Source organism: Heptranchias perlo, chromosome 2 (assembly GCF_035084215.1).
Source record: "Heptranchias perlo isolate sHepPer1 chromosome 2, sHepPer1.hap1, whole genome shotgun sequence".
In the NCBI taxonomy this organism is placed as follows: domain Eukaryota; kingdom Metazoa; phylum Chordata; class Chondrichthyes; order Hexanchiformes; family Hexanchidae; genus Heptranchias; species Heptranchias perlo.
The window spans coordinates 32,017,770-32,036,422 of NC_090326.1; the positions used below are offsets into that span (position 1 = coordinate 32,017,770).

The following is an 18,653-nucleotide window of genomic DNA, read 5'->3' on the forward strand; positions in this document are numbered from 1 at the left end:
GAAACCACACCCTCTAGAAAACTTAATTTAAAGTGTATTAAAGAAAAAGCACACTCTTAAATAAGATGGGCCTTCAAATCTTGCATTTCTTTGAAGATAATGAGATTCAGAGGGCACTTCATGTCCTGGCCCTATCGACTGCCCATATATCTTTGGTGCAAAATGCCATATTGCAACACGAAACAGATCCTAGAGGGTTGTGCGTGGCCCTAATAATACAAAGGAGCTGGAGAACTGTGATGCTTCTTAATCCATGATAATTGATCTACCACAAAGATACTTCTGGGCCGAGAAGACTGATGGGAAATTGGTTCTCGTGGGTACCTGTGATTCAGCTATCCCTACGGTCTCTGAATATACTCAACTACTGTACCAAAACTCCCATGCCAGGACAGATTTCTTCCCCCAGAATATTCTCTAATCCTAGTCAGAAATAATTTGGAAGCCTCATGTCTCCAGGTAACCCTCCCACCAAAAAAAGTTTCGAACAAAAATGCACCAAGATAGGAAGTCACTAACATGGAGGGACTATTGCAATGCCCACCCAAGGTAAAGTATTTAATTTGTACTGCACAGGAAACTCAGATTCAGAATACTGAGCAGAAGGACATGCTCTTTGCTATTCAAATTGTAATATGCAAGGCAATTCTGGAAGTGACTGAGTGGCACAGTGCTTGAAGTCCGAAACACTGTTGTGGTTGTACCTGGAAAGACATTCTCAGTGCCTTTACATAATGTTGAACCTGAGTATTAATCAATTATTTCCCCACAAGGCAAGAGGGACATTTGGAGCTCGACACTTGCTGCTGTCACAGGGCTAGTAACAGTTGGATTCAGAGCCTGCTATGCACTAACTGTGAAGAAAAGCAACACAGAGAAAGGGGAAAAGAAGGAAAAAAACTTAACAAAAATAGAAGTTAAATATCAGAGTAGTAGTGTCAGCCAAGAGGATTAAATCAGATTTAATTGCATTTATGTAGTGCCTTTAATGTAGAAAAACTTCCAAGGTGCTTCACAGAAGCATAATCAGAGAAATGGATGCCACGCCAAAAATGGAGCTATCCGGAGGGGTAACCAAAATCTTGGTCAAAAAGGTCAGTTTTAATGAGGGTCTAAAAGGAAGAGAGGGAGTTGGGGGCATAGGGGTTTAGGAACGGAAATCCAGTGTGTGGATAATAGGCAGCTGAAGCCACGGCCGCCAATGGAGGAGCAAAGAGACGGGGTAGTGCAACAAGAGGACAGAGTTAGAGGAATAACGAGTTGGGGGGGGAATTGTAGGACTGGAGTAAGTTGCAGAGATAGGGAGGAGTGAAGCCACAAAGTGATTTAAACACTTTAAACAGAAGAACGAGAATTGGAGGTGTTGGGGAACTGGGAGTCAATAAGCACAGGAGTGATAGGTGAGCAGGACAGGATACTGGCAGAGCTTTGAATGAGCTGGAGTTTACAGAGAGTGGAGGGCAGGGTGCTGGGCAGGAGATCATTGGAATAGTCAAGTCATGCATGAGGGTTTCAGCAGAAAATGAGCTGAAGTAAGGGCAAAGGGGGTTAAGATGGTGGAAGTAGGAGGTCTTTGTGATGGGTGGATAAAGGGGAACCAATGGATGCAGTATATTTGGATTTCTAAAAGGCATTCGAATAAGATGCCACATAAAAGATTACTGCACAAGATAAGAGCTCATGGTGTTGGGGGTAATATACTGGCATGGATAGAGGATTGGCTAACTAACAGAAAACAAAGAGTCGGGATAAAAAGGTCATTTTCAAAATGGCAATCTGTAACTAGTGGGGTGCCTCAGGGCTCAGTGCTGGGGCCTCAACTATTTACAATATATATCAATGACTTGGATGAAGGAACAGCGTGCTTTGTGGCCAAATTTGCTGATGATACAAAGGTAGGTGGAAAAGCAAGTTGCGATGAGGGTCGTGAATCTTTGGAATTCTTTACCCCAAAAAGCTGTGGAGGCTGAGTCATTGAATACATTCAAGGCTGAGTTAGACAAATTTTTGATCAGCAAGGGAGTCAAAGGATATGGGGAAAGGACGGGAAAGTGGAGTTGAGGTAAAAATCAGATCAGCCATGATCTCATTGAATGGCAGAGCAGGCTTGAGGGGCCAAATGGCCTACTCCTGCTCCTAACTCTTACGGTCTTATGGTGATGAAAAGGATATGGAGTCATTAACTCAGTTCAGGGTTCATTAAGACGCCGAGGTTGAAAATAGTTTGGTTCAGCCTGAGAAAGTGGCCAGGGAAGGGGATGGAGGCAAGAGTGTAGAATTTATGGCGGGGACCGAAGTTGATGGTTTCAGCCTCCCCATGTTTAACTGGAGAAAACTGTAGCTCAACCATAACTGGATGTCAGACAAAGAGTCTGACAACACAAAGACAGTGATGGAATCAAGAGAGATGATTGGCGAGGTAGAGTTGGGTGTTGTCAATGTACATGCGCAAGCTGGCCCCACGTCTGTGAATGATGTCAGCAAGAGGAAATATGTAGATGAGGAAAAGGAGGGGCCAAGCATAAATTCTTGGGGGATTGCAGAGGTAATGGTGTGGGTGCAGAAAGAGAAGCCATTGATGGTGATTCTTTTCTATGTCTCAAATGTTATCCTCTGACTGTGGTGCATTATCCTGCCTCAACTTCTCTTTCTCCTCTCCCAACCCCCTGCGAAAGTGATGACTCTTTGCTGGAATATAGTTCCATGGATGCTCTCAGGTATTTGACCCGAGTGGTCGTTTTTCACGCGCGAGCTTTCACAGTGCTGGCAGTCTATTTTGAGTGTGGAAGGTGTCACAGCTGAGCTTGATACTGCCCTTGCCTAATGTCTACACTTTCAGCAAAGATCACTGGATAGCAGTCAGGAGTAGGAAGCCTGACTGAGTTCCCCACTTTCCTAGCACAAGGCACGAAGATTAACTGTAGCGTCTCTACTGCCGCCCCAGCCAAGCTCAACTAACTCAGCACAGACCGGAGATTGAACCTAGGACCTTCTAGGTGTCAGCCGCGGCTCAGTGGTAGCACTCTTGCCTCTAAGTCAGAAGGTTGTGCTCCGTCGGAGGAGCCGATTTTCAGATGAGACGTTCAACCGAGGACCTGTCTGCCCTCTCAGGTCGACATAAAAGATCCCATGGCACTATTTCAAAGAAGAGCAGGGGAGTTCTCCCCGGTGTTGCGAACAATATTTATCCCTCAACTAACATCACTAAAACAGATTATCTGGTCGATATCACATCGTTGTTTGTGGGAGCTTGCTGTGTGCAAATTGGCTGACGCGTTTCCTATATTACAACAATGACTATTCTTCAAAAAGTACTTTATTGGCTGTAAAGCGCTCTGGGTCGTCTTGAGGTCGTGAAAGGCACTATAAAAATGCAAGCCTTCCTTTCTTTTTTGTTTGTGTGGCTCAGCAACTGATAGGATAAACTTGCTGGGTCAGCAAGGGAACACCTAAATGGTTCCATGAAAGACCGGTAAATTCGGAGCCACAGCCTCACAAACTTTCTGGGTGATCTGCCCTTCTCACTTTCAGCTATGTACGGCAAGATGAAATTTGCTATTTTAGTATGGTGACAGACACTGAATGAACTCTGGCATTTTCGTCTGTTGAAGTTGCTAATCGTAGCTGGATTTTCTTCAAAGGAACAATTTTCCTGTCTTTTTACTGCAAACTGACCAGTAGTACTCTTCAAATTGGTAATTGATGTCATTTATTAATCAAAAGAGTCTTTTATATGACATTTGCACCAATTACAATGAAACAAAACTGCAGTAAATGCCTTTTAAATTTCTCCAATTATTTTACACAAATATTTCACATCCAAGGGCAGTTAATCCAGTTGCCTTCAGTTTTGCACATTTGCCTGACCTAACCAGTCTAATTTGATATTATGTGATACGTTTGAACATACACACAAAAAAATCCTGAGATGCATATTGATGAACCTACAGGCTTGGAGTTCTTGTGATGCCTGCCTCTAAGGCATGATGCTCCACAGCAATCTCTCTGCCTCTCAGGAGAACCTTCCAGTCAGCACACTGCTTGAAATAATCAGTGATTGACAGGGAAGCAGGCAGGGAATTTCTCTGCCTCTTGGCAACTAATGATGACCCTGGGACTATTTTATTAACTATTCAATGCCCAAGAACATGCCATCTTGTGTTATACTCTGCCATTTGCATTCAGTGCCATACGCCAGATGCAGTGCTGTCTATTTTGCTGAAACTCACACACATCTAGAGAGTAGTCAATACAATTCATGTCTTTCTGTTGCAGAAGATGGAAGCTTCCTCTATGGGGAAAATTCTTATACCAAGGAGGTAGTTATCCTGCAAATTACCTGACCACAAATGCCAAAGGATTAGTAGGGGGTTAGGATGATAATGGATAGGCTGCAAGGAGGCTTAAATTAATCAGATTCATCATTATCAATTTTTCAAGTTGCAACAACCATTGATTGCGGTTATAATCTCCCATGAAGTGAAAACATCAATCTCACTTCATACAAGTATACTTACTACAGAAATTTCATTTCAATCTTTATCCCCCACGAAGGATAAAGTAGAATTAATCAAATACTCTCGGCTGCCTGTTGGATGTCCCCCAATATATATAAAATTGCAGGAACTAAAAGTTAGACCGTATAGGGCAATGCAATGGTGGTAGATGAGTGAAATAGCATAGCTTAGGAAAACCGACAAGCTCTGATGGACTTGCTTCCTGATCAATTAAAGATTATTAGCATTTTAATATGTGCATCAAATCTTCTCTGCACTTTTGGTGCATGGTCCAATCTCTCTCAGCTGAAAAGATCAGTCTTCTTACTAGAAGGAAGCCAACCATGGCTTACATATGCTGATGTCAAGGCTGCACAGGAGAGTTGGACCTCCTAGAACAGCTTGAAAAATGTGGGCATATTGAGGGATAAGAGATCCTATAATGGCTGTTCTTAACTGGGACTCAGATTTGTTGAACAAGTACATTTAGAGTACACTAATAATTTTTATTTTAGGCATGTAAGAAACAATGTGTAATTTGTTCCGTGTTCTCTTTTAAAACAGTCACTGTCCACTTTTCTGTGGATATCTCAGCCTCAGAAATGATGAGAGGCGAGATTCTTACCAAGGTTTTAATATTCAAATGCTGCGAGGTATGTATAACAAAAGAAAACTATTAACTGGAAATGAATCCTGATTTGTGTTATGGAAACAAATGTTCCAACAGATATTCTGCCACAAGTCACCCTTGATGCCTCATGCAGATGAAATATATTCAGAAAAGTGAAAAGAGGGAGTTATTGGATTTACACAAGTTGGAAAATTTGACACCAAGTGAGAATTAAACACTGCTAAATCACACAGTGACAGTACACTTTTCAAAAAAAAAACCCTCAAATTTTAATCTCAGCAAATTTTTCTAAAATCACATCATGCATCGCAAAAACTGGAAAAGATCAGTGCGTTTATAGTTTCCCCGAATATGAAAGTCCCCATTTACTGGATGAATCACGTTAAACAAGCAACCAACACAAATGGAATCCTTTGTCAAGAGAAACTACTCACTATTCACTTTATTCAGTAGCACAGTGAACGTTAGCAATACATAGTCCACATTGATGAATTCCATCCTGTTATTTAACTGACCTAGATGTTGTTCTTATATCAATAAAAGACAAATACCCTGCCTGCTTCAGTCAGCCCACTATCAATGGGCAAAATGATTTTGAAATTCTATGACTCCTGAGGCACAGAAACACTGGAAAAAAATCCAGTGTCATCACAGAAGCACAATGGTGAAAACAAAGATTAATAGTTTTAGATTCGAGTAATCTATTGACATTTTACCCTGACACTGCAGTTTCCAATGAATAACCACTTTGCATAAAGAAAAGCACCATGTTGATTAGAATTCTTACTTTTTACATCACAATAAATGTACCAAGCTTGTAACTACTTGCAGCTGAATGCATATCTTGGACGAACATAAATCTAAATTAGATTATGCAGATTGCATTCACATAAATCACACTGCATAGCATAAAGTGAATGCAACGTTAGCAGCAAGAGCCAACTTCATAAACACACATGTGGTTGTAATAACTGGTAGGTTAAGACTCCAATCACACATCAGATACCTTGAGCTGTTCATCTACGACCCGAGTTACTTCTCCAGCCATGGAATCCAGTTTTTCCTGAATGGGATTGGATGAACTACTGATTCCTGCCCAAGAAACTCCTCCCAGGTGATAAAGATTTGGCAATAGCTAAAGACAAGAGGCATTTCATTATGAGAAGAAATGGCATGTGAATTACACATTTGTTTATCCCCCACTTTCAAAAATACTACAGTTGAGTAATAAGTGCATTGGCTGATTCTCAATAGCTCAGTTAGTTTATCCAGGGGTAAATGAGCAATGCAAACCAGCAAATCCCAGATTCAATCCCTGATTTTAGCTAGGTCAAGTCTTACACAAATAATGGCCACCTGGGTGAAGCTTCACAGGTGATCAGTGCCTGGAGAGCCATATCCCAGTGAGTGATCAGCATGTTCAGAACAAGAGGGAAAAATTGGAAATAAGTGACAAATATATTGAGTTATCTACATTTTAACCACATGGACAATATTTATTTTTCCCCATTACCCAGCATAATTTCAGACCATCTATGAACAAATCACAATGCTAACCACCTCACATTGTCCAGAGATCCTGAAATGGTTAATATTACTTACTACAAAGTATTTTATGTGTTATATATTCGCATTTACTGCAATGAAGATGGCAAACCTAGATAGGATAACAGCTAAAGGTATTCTAGCAAGGGCTTGCTCCAGCCTATAACTGAACAATACTCATATTGTTAACACTCACAAAAGAAACATCTTTCTTTAAACCTTGCACAACATGACCAAAAATGATTAGAACACTTAAGTTGTGCCTCAAGGATATTTTACTAAGGTAGATATGATGACATATTGGCAAGCCAAATCAGAGGGAAGCTCTATGTCCCTGACACATACAATCTGTGACTAGGGAGTCTCTGATACTGTCACTCTTCATTGCAGTTATCCTCACCTACAGCATTACAAAACTCACAAAAAATTATAAATTAAATACTTCGTAACAACTCAATTTTTTTTATTGGTTTTCTACAACATTTATTCAATTTCATAAGATTGTAAGGTAGGTAGAGGTGAGAAAGGTCAGTCTGATCTTGACTTCTCCATCTAGAAAAAGCCTACAGCCCCTCCCCTGCCCCCAATCATGGCAGCCACAGGTTTTTTAATTATTCTAGGGTTTAATTATTCTAGGGTTTTTATTTCCACTAACCCAACTGGAAGTCCATTTCAAGTTTTGATCACTATTTGTGTGAAGAAACTTCCTGACATCAGTCCTAAATTTGCCTTTCACTAGTTTGGACACGTCCTTTTGCCCTTCTTTCATGGTTTAGCTTGAAGTAGTGTTCTAGATCTACCTTTTCTATTTGTTACCTGTTTATTATCTTATATATGTCCATAAAGTTAACTTTCAGTCACCTCCTTTCAAGGCTGGAGTCTTTCCTCATAATTCAGTCATCTGGCTCTATGGATCAAGTCTCTCATGGCTCTTCTCTGAACCGCATCCAGTGCTTGAATGTATCTCTTGGGTCTCAGTGATCAGAACTAGACACTCAAGATGCAGTCTGACCAGAGCATCACACGATTTGGACATGACTTCCCCTGACTTGTACCCTAGTTCAGCATTCTATCTGCTTTGTTGATTACTGCTCTGTAGTACCTGGACATATTACATGTTAATTTTAGTAAAACCCCTAGATCTCTTGACGTTATTCAGGGATGTTTGAATACCATTCCTGAAGTGCTTCATTCATCTTTTCTTCCTAGTGCAGTATAATACACTTGTCTGTATTAAATTCATCTGCCTTTGTTCCATGCATTTACATATTTTGCCCAACTAATTTGTTGACCTCAAACTGCAGCTTCGGCTTCAACTGCCCCTTCTAGTTTGGCATAGTCAAGTTTACACTGAGATTCTGAGCCCAGGTAATTAACGTAAAGTAGAAACATTTAGGGTGACAACACTGATCCTTGAGGCACCTCTTTCAGGACTTTCTCCAACTCTGACATAAAAAGTGAACAATGGGAAGCCTTTAAGGAGGAGTTGGTTCGGGTACAGAGTAAACACGTCCCTATGAGGGGGAAAGGAAGGGCATCCAAAGTTAAAGCTCCCTGGATGACTAAAGATAGAGAGATTGAATTGAAACAGAAAAAGGAGGTTTATGATGAATGTAAGGTTCATAATACAGTAAAGAACCAAGCTGAATACAGAAAGTACAGGGGAGATCTAAAAAAGGGAATAAGAGAGGCAAAGAGAGATTATAAGAATAGATTAGCGATTAACATAAAAGGGAACCCAAAAGTCTTTTATAAACATATAAATAGTAAAAGAGTAGTCAAAGGAAGGGTGGGACCAATTCGGGACAAAAAAGGCGATCTTCCTGTAGGCAGAGGGCATGGCTGAGGCACTAAAGGAATACTTCGCATCGGTCTTCACTAGAGAGGATGCTGCCACTGTAGCAGTAAAGGAGGAGGTAGTAGTGATATTGGATAGGATAAAAATAGATAAAGAGGAGGTACTTAAAAGATTGGCTGTACTCAAAGTAGAAAAGTCACCCGGTTCAGATGGGATGCATCCTGGTTTACTGAGGGAAGTAAGGGTGGAAATTGCAGAGGCTCTGGCCACAATCTTCCAATCCTCCTTAGATATGGAGTTGGTGCCGGAGGACTGGAGGATTGCAAATATTACACCCCTGTTCAAAAAAGGTGAGAGGGATAAACCCGGCAATTACAGGCCAATCAGCCTAATGTCAGTGGTGGAGAAAATTTTAGAGACAATAATCTGGGACAAAATTAATTGGCATTTGGAAAAGTATGGGCTAATAAATGAAAGTCAGCACAGATTTGTTAAAGGAAAATCATGTTTGACTAACTTGCTTGAGTTCTTTGACAAAGTAATGGAGAAGCTTGAGCAGGGTAGTGCGGTTGATGTTGTGTACTGGGCTTTCAAAAGGCATTTGATAAAGTACCACATAATAGACTTGTTAGCAAAATTGAAGCCCATGGGATTAAGGCAACAGTGGCAGCATGAATACAAAATTGGCTGGGGGACAGAAAGCAGAGGGTAGTGGTGAACGGTTGTTTTTCAGACTGGAGGGAAGTATACAGTGATGTTCCCCAGGAGTCACTATTAGGACCACTGCTCTTTTTGATATATATTAATGACCTGGACTTTCATATAGAGGGTATAATTTCAAAGTTTGCAGATGACATGAATCTCAGAAATGTAGTAAACAATGTGGATGATAGTAACAAACTTCAGGAGAACAGAGACAGACTGTGAAATAAGCAGACACATGGCAGATGAAATTTAACGCAGAGAAGTGTGAAGTAATGCATTTCGGTTGGAAGAATGAGGGGAGGCAATATAAACAATTTTAAGGGGGGTGCAGGGACAGACAGACCTGGGGTGCACTTACACAAATCTTTGAAGGTGGCAGGACAAGTTGAGAAGGCTTTTAAAAAAAGCATATAGGATCCTGGGCTTTATTAATAGAGGTATAGAGTACAAAAGCAAAGAAGTTATGCTAAACCTTTATAAAACACTGGTTAGGCCTCAGCTGCAGTATTGTATTCAATTCTGGGCACTACACATAAGAACGTAAGAAATAGGAGCAGGAGTAGGCCATACGGCCCCTTGAGCCTGCTCCACTATTCAATAAGATCATGGCTGAGCTTCGACCTCAACTCCAATTTCCCACCCGATCCCCATATCCCTTGATTCCTCTCGAGTCCAGAAATCTATCTCACCCTTGAATATACTCAACCACTCAGCATCCACAGCCCACTTAAGGAAGGATGTCAGGGCCTTAGAGAGGGTGCAGAAGAAATTTACTAGAATGGTGCCAGGGACGAGAGACTTCAGTTATGTGCAGAGACTGGAGAAGTTGAGGCTGTTCTCCTTAAAACAGAGAAGGTTAAGGGGAGATTTGATAGAGATGTTCAAAATCATGAACGGTTTTGATAGAGTAAATAAGGAGAAACTGTTTCCAGAGGCAGAAGGGTCGGTAACCAGAGGACACAGATTTTAGGTGATTGGCAAAAGAGCCAGAGGTGACATGAAGAAACATTTATTTTTACGCAATGAGTTGTAATGATCTGGAATGCACTGCCTGGAAGTGGGTGGAAGCAGATTCAATAGTAACTCTCAAAAGGGAATTAGGTAAATACTTGAAAGGAAAACATTTATAGGGCTATGGGAAAGAGCAGGGGAATGGGACTAATTGGATAGCTCTTTCAAAGAGCCGGCACAGGCACAATGGGCCGAATGGCCTCCCATTGTGCTGTACCTACTATGATACTATGAACACAATGCAGTGGCACCTGAAGTGAGTGGCAGTACAGGAACACGTGCATCTGGCTCCTTCTAAGAGAGAGGCCTCAAAACCAGACAAGTACCCACTGCTTCTAGTATTGCTATTAACCAACATTTTTGGTTCACATCATCTATGATTAAACAGCAGAAGTGTTAGAAGTGTTAACATATGCTAATTTGTTGGTACAGCAATAGATTCAATATTCATGCAGAACCTTTTAATTCCCCTCCTATTAGCAGCAGTTTTATTCACATATTGGGCAAAACAAGAAAAGTTAAGTAACTTAAAAATATCATCACTGATCTTGAAGTATTAAGGGTGACTCAAGAGAATCAATTCATATCTTTTGGTAACTAGGCTTGTGATGTTTTATCACCCATCTCTCCTGAAGGTGCCATTTCATCTTGGGGTATGGTTCCATGGGTGCAGGATGTGGTTGCTCCCCCCTCCCCCATGAAGATTCTGAGTCATGCTGGGGTGTAGTTTCACACGTGAAGGATGACTTTCAATACTTTGATTAATTGGCCATTGTTCATGTGTGAATCGTGATGGTGAACATTAAGCAGGCTATTCGACCATTGGGGATACCATAGCCTCAATCCTGTCCTTAATGCTCATACACGCACACTTTGCATCAACTGACCAATGGACACAAGCAGAAATCATGAATACTTATTCCGCACCAGCTTCTTTTTTTTTAATGAAGTCCAATGTGTCAACACTGATCTACTTTTCCCAGTGTGACCAATTGAGAGTATGATTTAATTCGAAGAATGCTCATTTTCTGCTTTGGCTCAGCAAGGATGCAAAAACAATGCATTTGTAAATTAGGACCAAAGGCCTTGTCCTTCCTGACATTTGAATCATTATCCCTTGTGAGCACAGCGAAATATTGAAGATTAGCTGATTTGAGGTAGGTCAAACATTGCTGCTTTGATCATGTTCAATATCCTGTCTATCTTCTGGCTGCTTTGTCAGCCTGAAGACCCTGAGCAGACTGCAAAGTTGTGGTTGAATGCCTGGTATTATTCATTGTTAGTGACAGGAAATTTTAGTGACTGTGAGATTATTGCTCATTAAATTTTAACAATATTTGAAAATTTCTTTTTTTTTCTGTCTGTCTCTGACATGCACGCACGCACACAAATAAAAAATATTTTAAAAATTAAATAAGACACGATGTGATATCCAGGCCTACCAATTCTCAAAATATTCAGCCGGAGTTTAACACAAGATCGTAATCTCAAATCCTCCTGCCTGAGGATTCCTGTCTTGGGCCAATTGGGGAGAGGGGCACTTTAGTTCACATAATTAAGGCCACTGATTTGTGGTTACCATTGAAAAATGTACAGAATATGGTCCCAAATACAACAGTAAAAATTTCGTCCTGTAAATCCACATAATAAAAATAGAATTCGACATAGTCAGGAGTCAGGACCTAAAGATAAATTAATTAAATCTTGGAAAATGATCCGCAAAATATTGTAAGAATCCCATGCAACAAAACTGGAATTTAACTTATTCACTTCTGGTAAAACAGTGGCTGTGCCCGTAATGCAGAGCAGACAGAGAAAAAGGCATCAGTAACACACGTCACTTTGCACTATGAAGAAACCAGAATTTTGTGTGTGCATGGGGTCCTGCCAGTTGGGAGTACACAGGGACAGAGAATTCTTTCTGGAGGCAACAGGCACAATGATTAGTTGTGATGACAGAATTAATTTAGATTTAAGCTGCCCTAGGGATTTCAGTTTTTGCTGAAATGGAGAGCACATTAAAAAAAAGTAATTGAATGAGCAGTATCTAGCTAAAAAAAAGCACACAGATAAAAGGTATCAGAGGGCTAAAGAATAGGCAGAGTGTAGCTGCAAGTCAGAAAGGGTTCAGGTAGAGGGTTAGTAATGAGGTTGGAACTTTGACAGCATCTGTTTGATTTTCATGTGTTAAAGTGAATTTAGTAGTGCCTGTAACATTAAGGTTATAGTGAAGGAACAAATCAAAATATTGATGGACTCAGGAGTGCTGATATCCCTGTAGCTGATGCATTGGATGCAGGTTGCCCATCTCACACAGCCAGCTGGCTTGTAAATATCTCAGAGCTTGGATGTGCTAAAGTTGACAGCTCTAATGACATCAAAGGTCCATGAAAAAAGGTGGGCCCAGCATTTGGCAATACATTATCACCTCTTTCCAAAAAGATGTTTACCCCCACATCTTGCCTATAGTGGTTTCAGATTATTCTCCATTAATGGATACTTCATGAAACTTTTAGTGTAAAATAAATTCTTATGTACATTTACTTGTCAAACAATTTCAGGTCTCACCGTTTTGGAGTTTTTGGCATCCCTCATAAAGTTTTCAGCTAGTCGCACGTCGTCTTGCACAGCATCTACACCTGAATTTCTCAATGAGTTGAGGTGATCCTGCACTTTCACACACATCCGGTCAATCATCTGTTGACAGAAACAACAGCGTCAAATCCAGAAGCAAAGACTACATTTATAACATCTAGCGCGTGAACCTAGCTGCTTGAGAGTTCCATACTCATGATCAAGCAACCAGATTCTTGAATCATCCGGAACTATTTGTCTCTTAGCATTAATGACAAAGACTGTTGTAATCTGTTATCCCTTCACTTTCTAGCCAGCTTTCTTTGAATTAGATAGCCTTCTCACTATAAATACTATCTGGATTCTTTCTTCAGTTCTTACATTTCTGCCTGTATGATTCGGGTGTTAAATCATAACCCCTGAGAAAAGTATGTTTTGCAGTATCATAATCCACACTATCAGCAGAACTGACACAAGAAAACACTGCAAGAGCTTTTCCACCTTAGTGATGTTGATAGTCAGCTGGCCCATTCATTTTCATCCCATTTGTGGTAACCCGCTAACAAATACACGGATAAAAGTATCAATGTCATGCCCCTTTTTAAAATTTGGAATAAGGTTTGAGCTGTTTCTATGATCACTCGCCGCCCAACCCCTCCCACAAACCAACTCTCATCACTCAACTACCACCCCATGGCCCAATACTACATTTTCCTGAAGCACATTCCCTCCCCTCCCATTTTCAAAACTGCATTTTTAAAAAGTCTAGCCTGAATTCCTCTATCCTTTTGAACAACTGCCCTATTTCTAATCTCTCTTTCGTCTACAAGATCCTCAAATGCATCGGTGTCATTCAACTTCCTGCCCAGCTCCCTAATAGTTGCTGCTTGGGCCTTTTCAGTGTAGTTAGATGTCACCAACTGCAACAAATGTGACTGTGACTGTGGTTCATTATCCCTCTTTGACCTCCCCACAGCCTTTGACATGGTTGATCACTCCATCCTACCTCTATTATGGTCTACCTACGTGGCACTGTTCTCTCATAGTTCCATTCCTTTTGTCGCCAATGAAGTTAGTTCATCTCCTTCAATGGCTTCTTCTTCTTCGAGTACAAGGTTGCGTCCGGTGTGCCCGAAGGCACCATCGTTGGCCTCCTCATTTACTTTTTACATACTGCTCCTCAGGGACATCACCCACAAACATAGGATCGGACTCTGTATGTTTGCCAATGATATCCGACTCTACCTCTCCGCATAAACCATTAATTCCACAACTACCACCATGCTGTCTGACAGCCCGTAGGACATCAAGTTTGGGATGAGCCAGAGCTTTCAGCTGTTCAACGTCAGCAAGATCAAGGCCACACCATTCGGTTTCTGACAGAAACTTCATGCCATAGATGCCAATTCCAATCCGCTTCCTGACCTTCCTCCCCGCCCTGTCCCTAGCCTCTCCCTCAGATATGCAACCTTTGGTGTCCCGTTCAACCACAAACTGAGCTTTAAACTTTACACCTGGTCCTCTGCCAAGTCCACTTACTTCCACGTCCCTGCTTATACCCCATCCTCATTGCCCTCCACTACCTGAATCCTCATTTACTCCTTCACCGTAAGGCTGGATTTTTCCAATGCTCTCCTTGCTAGCCTGTTCAACTCTACTCTACACAAAAGCCAACTCGTACAAAACTCCGTGGCATGTGTCATTGAGTTTAAAATCTCATCCTCATGTTCACATTCCTCAATCACTGGCTTCACTCCATCGCTGCAATCTTTTCCAGCCCTATAGCTCAGCTTGTACCCTCTGACCCTGGTGACACAGCCTTTGCCCACCATGCTCCTGCACTCTGAAATTCAGTATCTAAACCTCTGCTTCACCACTCTCCCTCGTCAAAATGCCTTTAACCACCTTCTTTCTTGCTTACTGCCCAAACAGTTTTTTTTCCCAAACGACAGTTCCACATTTTATCATTAAGCCACAGAGTATTGTCAATGAACTGACTTTCAGCCAAATTTCAGGGCTAAAATGGTGTAAATTTGTGATTAAAGAGAAAACATGCATTATTGAGATACAGATGCAATCCAAATATTAGTGAATTCTACTCGATTACATCAAATGTAAACAGGAAATGGTAGGAATATTATGAACAGCTTTAGTGGGCTGCAAACATGCATGCTTATAACTGAAGAATGGGACAAAATGTTCAGAAGTATTTTAAAATTATTTTGACAGTCTGAAATACAGTTGGAGCAAGCTGACAAAAAAGTTAATCCATCTAACAAAGAAGCAGGAAGTATTTTCAAGTGTACTTGCAGGCTCTGAATTATTTACTGGTTCAGTCATGTTTGACTGCATCCTCACCTGCTGGGTAGTGCTGGTGACGATGCCCTGTTGTAACCTGTAGGCCTGTTCCTGCAAATATTTCCTGGTCTCATGATTCCGCAGCAGATAGTTCTCAATCTATAATGAAGATAAAACAAAAATAAGAGACCTTTTACATGGGCATTGCTCATCATGATTCATAGGCATCAAAACATTCCAGGAAAAAAATATTAACAGGATTAGAAAAATTTGCATTTCCCTTGTGCAATGACAGTAGTTAACGAGTACTAATAAATGACTGGTTCAAATACCATCCTACGTTGCCAACATAATCAGGGATTCACAGCACAAGAACAAAACATTAGCATCCAAAAGAGCATGCAAAGGGCATGCAGCTCTGTGAAGCAGAGCTGCTCGACAGGGATGCTCCTCTTCAATGACATTCCAGGGACTAAACAGGGAAATACTGGTGCCATGCCACTAGAGTCTGGTCTACATCATCTGTACTCTTTGTTTAACCAAATGCTGCAGACCTATTTCATGTAGGATGAACTACTGCCATATACTCAAATGGCTATGGTCCCAGCCTTCTGGTTTCTCTTGGGATCAAATTGCTGAAATGCTGTCGATCAGGACTAGGTAAAGTCAGAGAAACACTTGTGGTCTTTGTCAACAGAAGAGGGAAAGGCAAACTGCACTTTTCAAATGACTTCAGAAAACCTGCTTCGAAACTCCAGTTAAAGTTTGCTGTGCATACAAGGATACAAATCATATCTAAGTATAGAGTGAAGTGCGTTGTCACGATTATCAAAATCTCTATACTGCACACACACACCATGTAGATATATACATATAATATATCTATATAATTTAAGATGCAGAACAGACCATATTCATTAGGCCTTTTTGGAAAGTAAAATCTTTTCATGCATTTTAATAGTATCTTTCACTTACATCAAGTTTAGAATATATATAGGTAGTGTTCTGGAACTGTACTGCAGGTCATGGAAGCAGTAGCAAGACCAGGTGACAACATTTGGATGCTAAAATTACAAAAAGGGAAACTAAGTAATCAGTCAGTGCAGAATGAGAACTGAGGGACAGGAAAGGAGACGGCTTGGCACAATGAGATTAATGCACCAATAGAAAAAAGGGAAATCAGTCTGTCCCGAACGCAATCGCAGGCTGATTGGATCCACTTAACTCTTGTTCCGGATTCCCCGCTGCTAAGCTGCGCGGCGGGCGGACTGCGCATGCGCAGTAAGGTCTGTCAGCTGGAGGAGCTCTATTTAAAGGGGCAGTCCTCCACTGACTAATGCTGCAAGAAATAGGAAAAATTACAGCATGGAGCAGCCCAGGGGGAAGGCTGCTCCCAGTTTAATGATGCCTCACTCCAGGGAGGACAGAGATCTTCCCCCCGGCGGGCGGGAGGAAGCGGCCTGCGTCTGCCAACAAGAAGGCCTGGCTCGAGGTGGCAGAGGAGGTCACCTGCACCACCAACATATCGCCCACCTGCATACAGTGCAGGAGGCGCTGCAATGACCTAAGTTGGTCAGCCAAAGTGAGTACACTTACTCATTCCCGTACACTCTGTCTGCCACATCACCGCCTCCACCCCACATCTCCTTCTGCACTGCCAACACTACTCTGTCACATCACCCCTCACACCCACTCAAACTTCATCCTCATCTTACCTGCACTTACTCACCTCGCCAGTACTCATCCCGCCACTACCACTCAACCCAATCCTCATACAATCTCATGGCTCTATCTCATACTCACCCTCTCATGCATCTCTTTCACAGTCAGCCTCACTCAACCTGCCACTACCTGTGCTGCAGCCACAGGGCATGCATCACATATGTGCAGTAGACAGCGTAAGGCAAACGTGTCGTGAGCATGAAGGGGATGCACAAGGGTGTTTGAGGGTTTGTCATGGTTTTTACTTACATTTACTTTCTGACCAACTCACATTACATATTATATTGTCAGCACTACTGCCATGTCTTTGCGAATCTTGTCTGGTTTGTGCAATAATGCCCGTTCCTGAGGATCACAATGAAGACCCACAACTGATGCCACCCATTGTGTCACTGCAGAGTGGGTGTAGGTGTATTTGCAGGGCTCTTTTGTGCAGACGACTGAGAGACGTCGGCGATGTCCCCGGTGGCACCCTGGAAGGATGCGGAGAAGTTGTTGAGGGCAGTGGTGACTTTGACAGCGACAGGTAAGAAGATGGTGCTCGGGCCAGCTGGGAGCAGCTCGGCATGAAGGAGGCTGCAGATGTCCACGACTACATGTCAAGTGACTCTGAGCCTCCGTGTGCACTGCTGCTCAGAGAGGTCCAGGAAGCTGAGCCTCGGTCTGTGGACCCTGTGGCGAGGGTAGTGCCCTCTGCGACGCATCTCTCTCTGCGGTAGCCCTCTCTCCTGCTGTGCAGGTGGATGTGTCACAGCACTGTGTTGTGGAGCTCCACACGCCAGAGGTGGACGCGTGGCCGGCGAGGCTGTTCGCCCTCCGAGGAGGTCATGACTGCAGCTACGGTGGCCCCCATCCAGAAGATGTACATCTGAGGGGGTCTGCAAGGTAGGTACATGTGTCTGGACACCGGGGTAAGTGTGCAAGTTGGTGCATTTGATTGTTAGGAGGAGGGTGGTGGAGGCCAAACTTTGCCCAAAGTGACAGAGTGCCCTCCTGCAATGAGTGAGGGTCTCCCCACCCCCCCGCCCCGCACCTGTCAAATGGATCTTTGCAGCTGCCACAGGCTGATGGCTGCAACACGTCCATTTGAACTAGGAGTGTTTCCCCCAGTACGGGAAACAGTCTCAGTTGTTTGTAAAATCCCAATCCTCCTAAAATATCTCGTTAATCAGGTCTGTAAACGACCTGAAATACCAAAATAAATACCTTAAGAGGCACCCCGCCGGCTTTAATTGCCAGCGGGAGTCCCACATGCGGGGGCTGCGCGCGCATGTCAGCGCGTCTGTGGGAAACCCGGAAGTGGGCAGGTTGGAGCCGGGCTCCTGACCCGCCCCGGGAATCCCCGATTTTCGTGGCCCCCCCCGCCAGGAACGCACCCAATCGTGGGTGCTAAAATCGACCCCAAAGAATAAGAAGGGATCGACACATTAATAGGTATATTCTACAGACCACCTAATAGTGGAAGGGAAGTGGAGAAGGAAATATGTAGGCAAATTATGAAATGAGTAAAAAACATCGAATAATAATCATGGGCGATTTCAACTACCCCCAAATAAACTGGCAAATGTGGTAGGGAAAGGGGAAAGGGAATGGAGTTTTTACAATGTGTACATGACTCCTTTCAGTATGTGAGAAGCCCAAGAGAGGATTCACAGCTGGATCTAGTAATGGGAAATGTATCAGAGCAGATAAGAGAAGTAAGCATAGGGAAACATCTAGGCAATAGTGATAATGAGGAGGAAAGCTGTAGACTGCAGGAAGATATCAATGGACTCGTCAGGCGAACAGAAAAATGGCAAATGGAATTCAATCTGGAGAAGTGTGAGGTAATGTATTTGGGGAGGGCAAACAAGGCAAGGGAGTACACAATAAA

General features: G+C 42.4%; 1 protein-coding gene across 3 annotated transcripts in view; it reads right to left on the reverse strand.

Moving 5' to 3' along the window:
• LOC137336684 (F-actin-uncapping protein LRRC16A-like) overlaps window positions 1-18,653 on the reverse strand; it is a 371,070-nt gene that overhangs the window by 85,780 nt on the left and 266,637 nt on the right. For all 3 annotated transcript variants that reach the window (XM_068001680.1, XM_068001681.1, XM_068001678.1), the window contains exons 24-26: window positions 15,119-15,217; window positions 12,755-12,883; window positions 6,134-6,262 (exon numbers count right to left, since the gene is read on the reverse strand). In XM_068001680.1, the coding sequence (XP_067857781.1) occupies window positions 6,134-6,262; window positions 12,755-12,883; window positions 15,119-15,217 (357 nt within the window). The remainder of the gene's footprint in view (window positions 1-6,133; window positions 6,263-12,754; window positions 12,884-15,118; window positions 15,218-18,653) is intronic.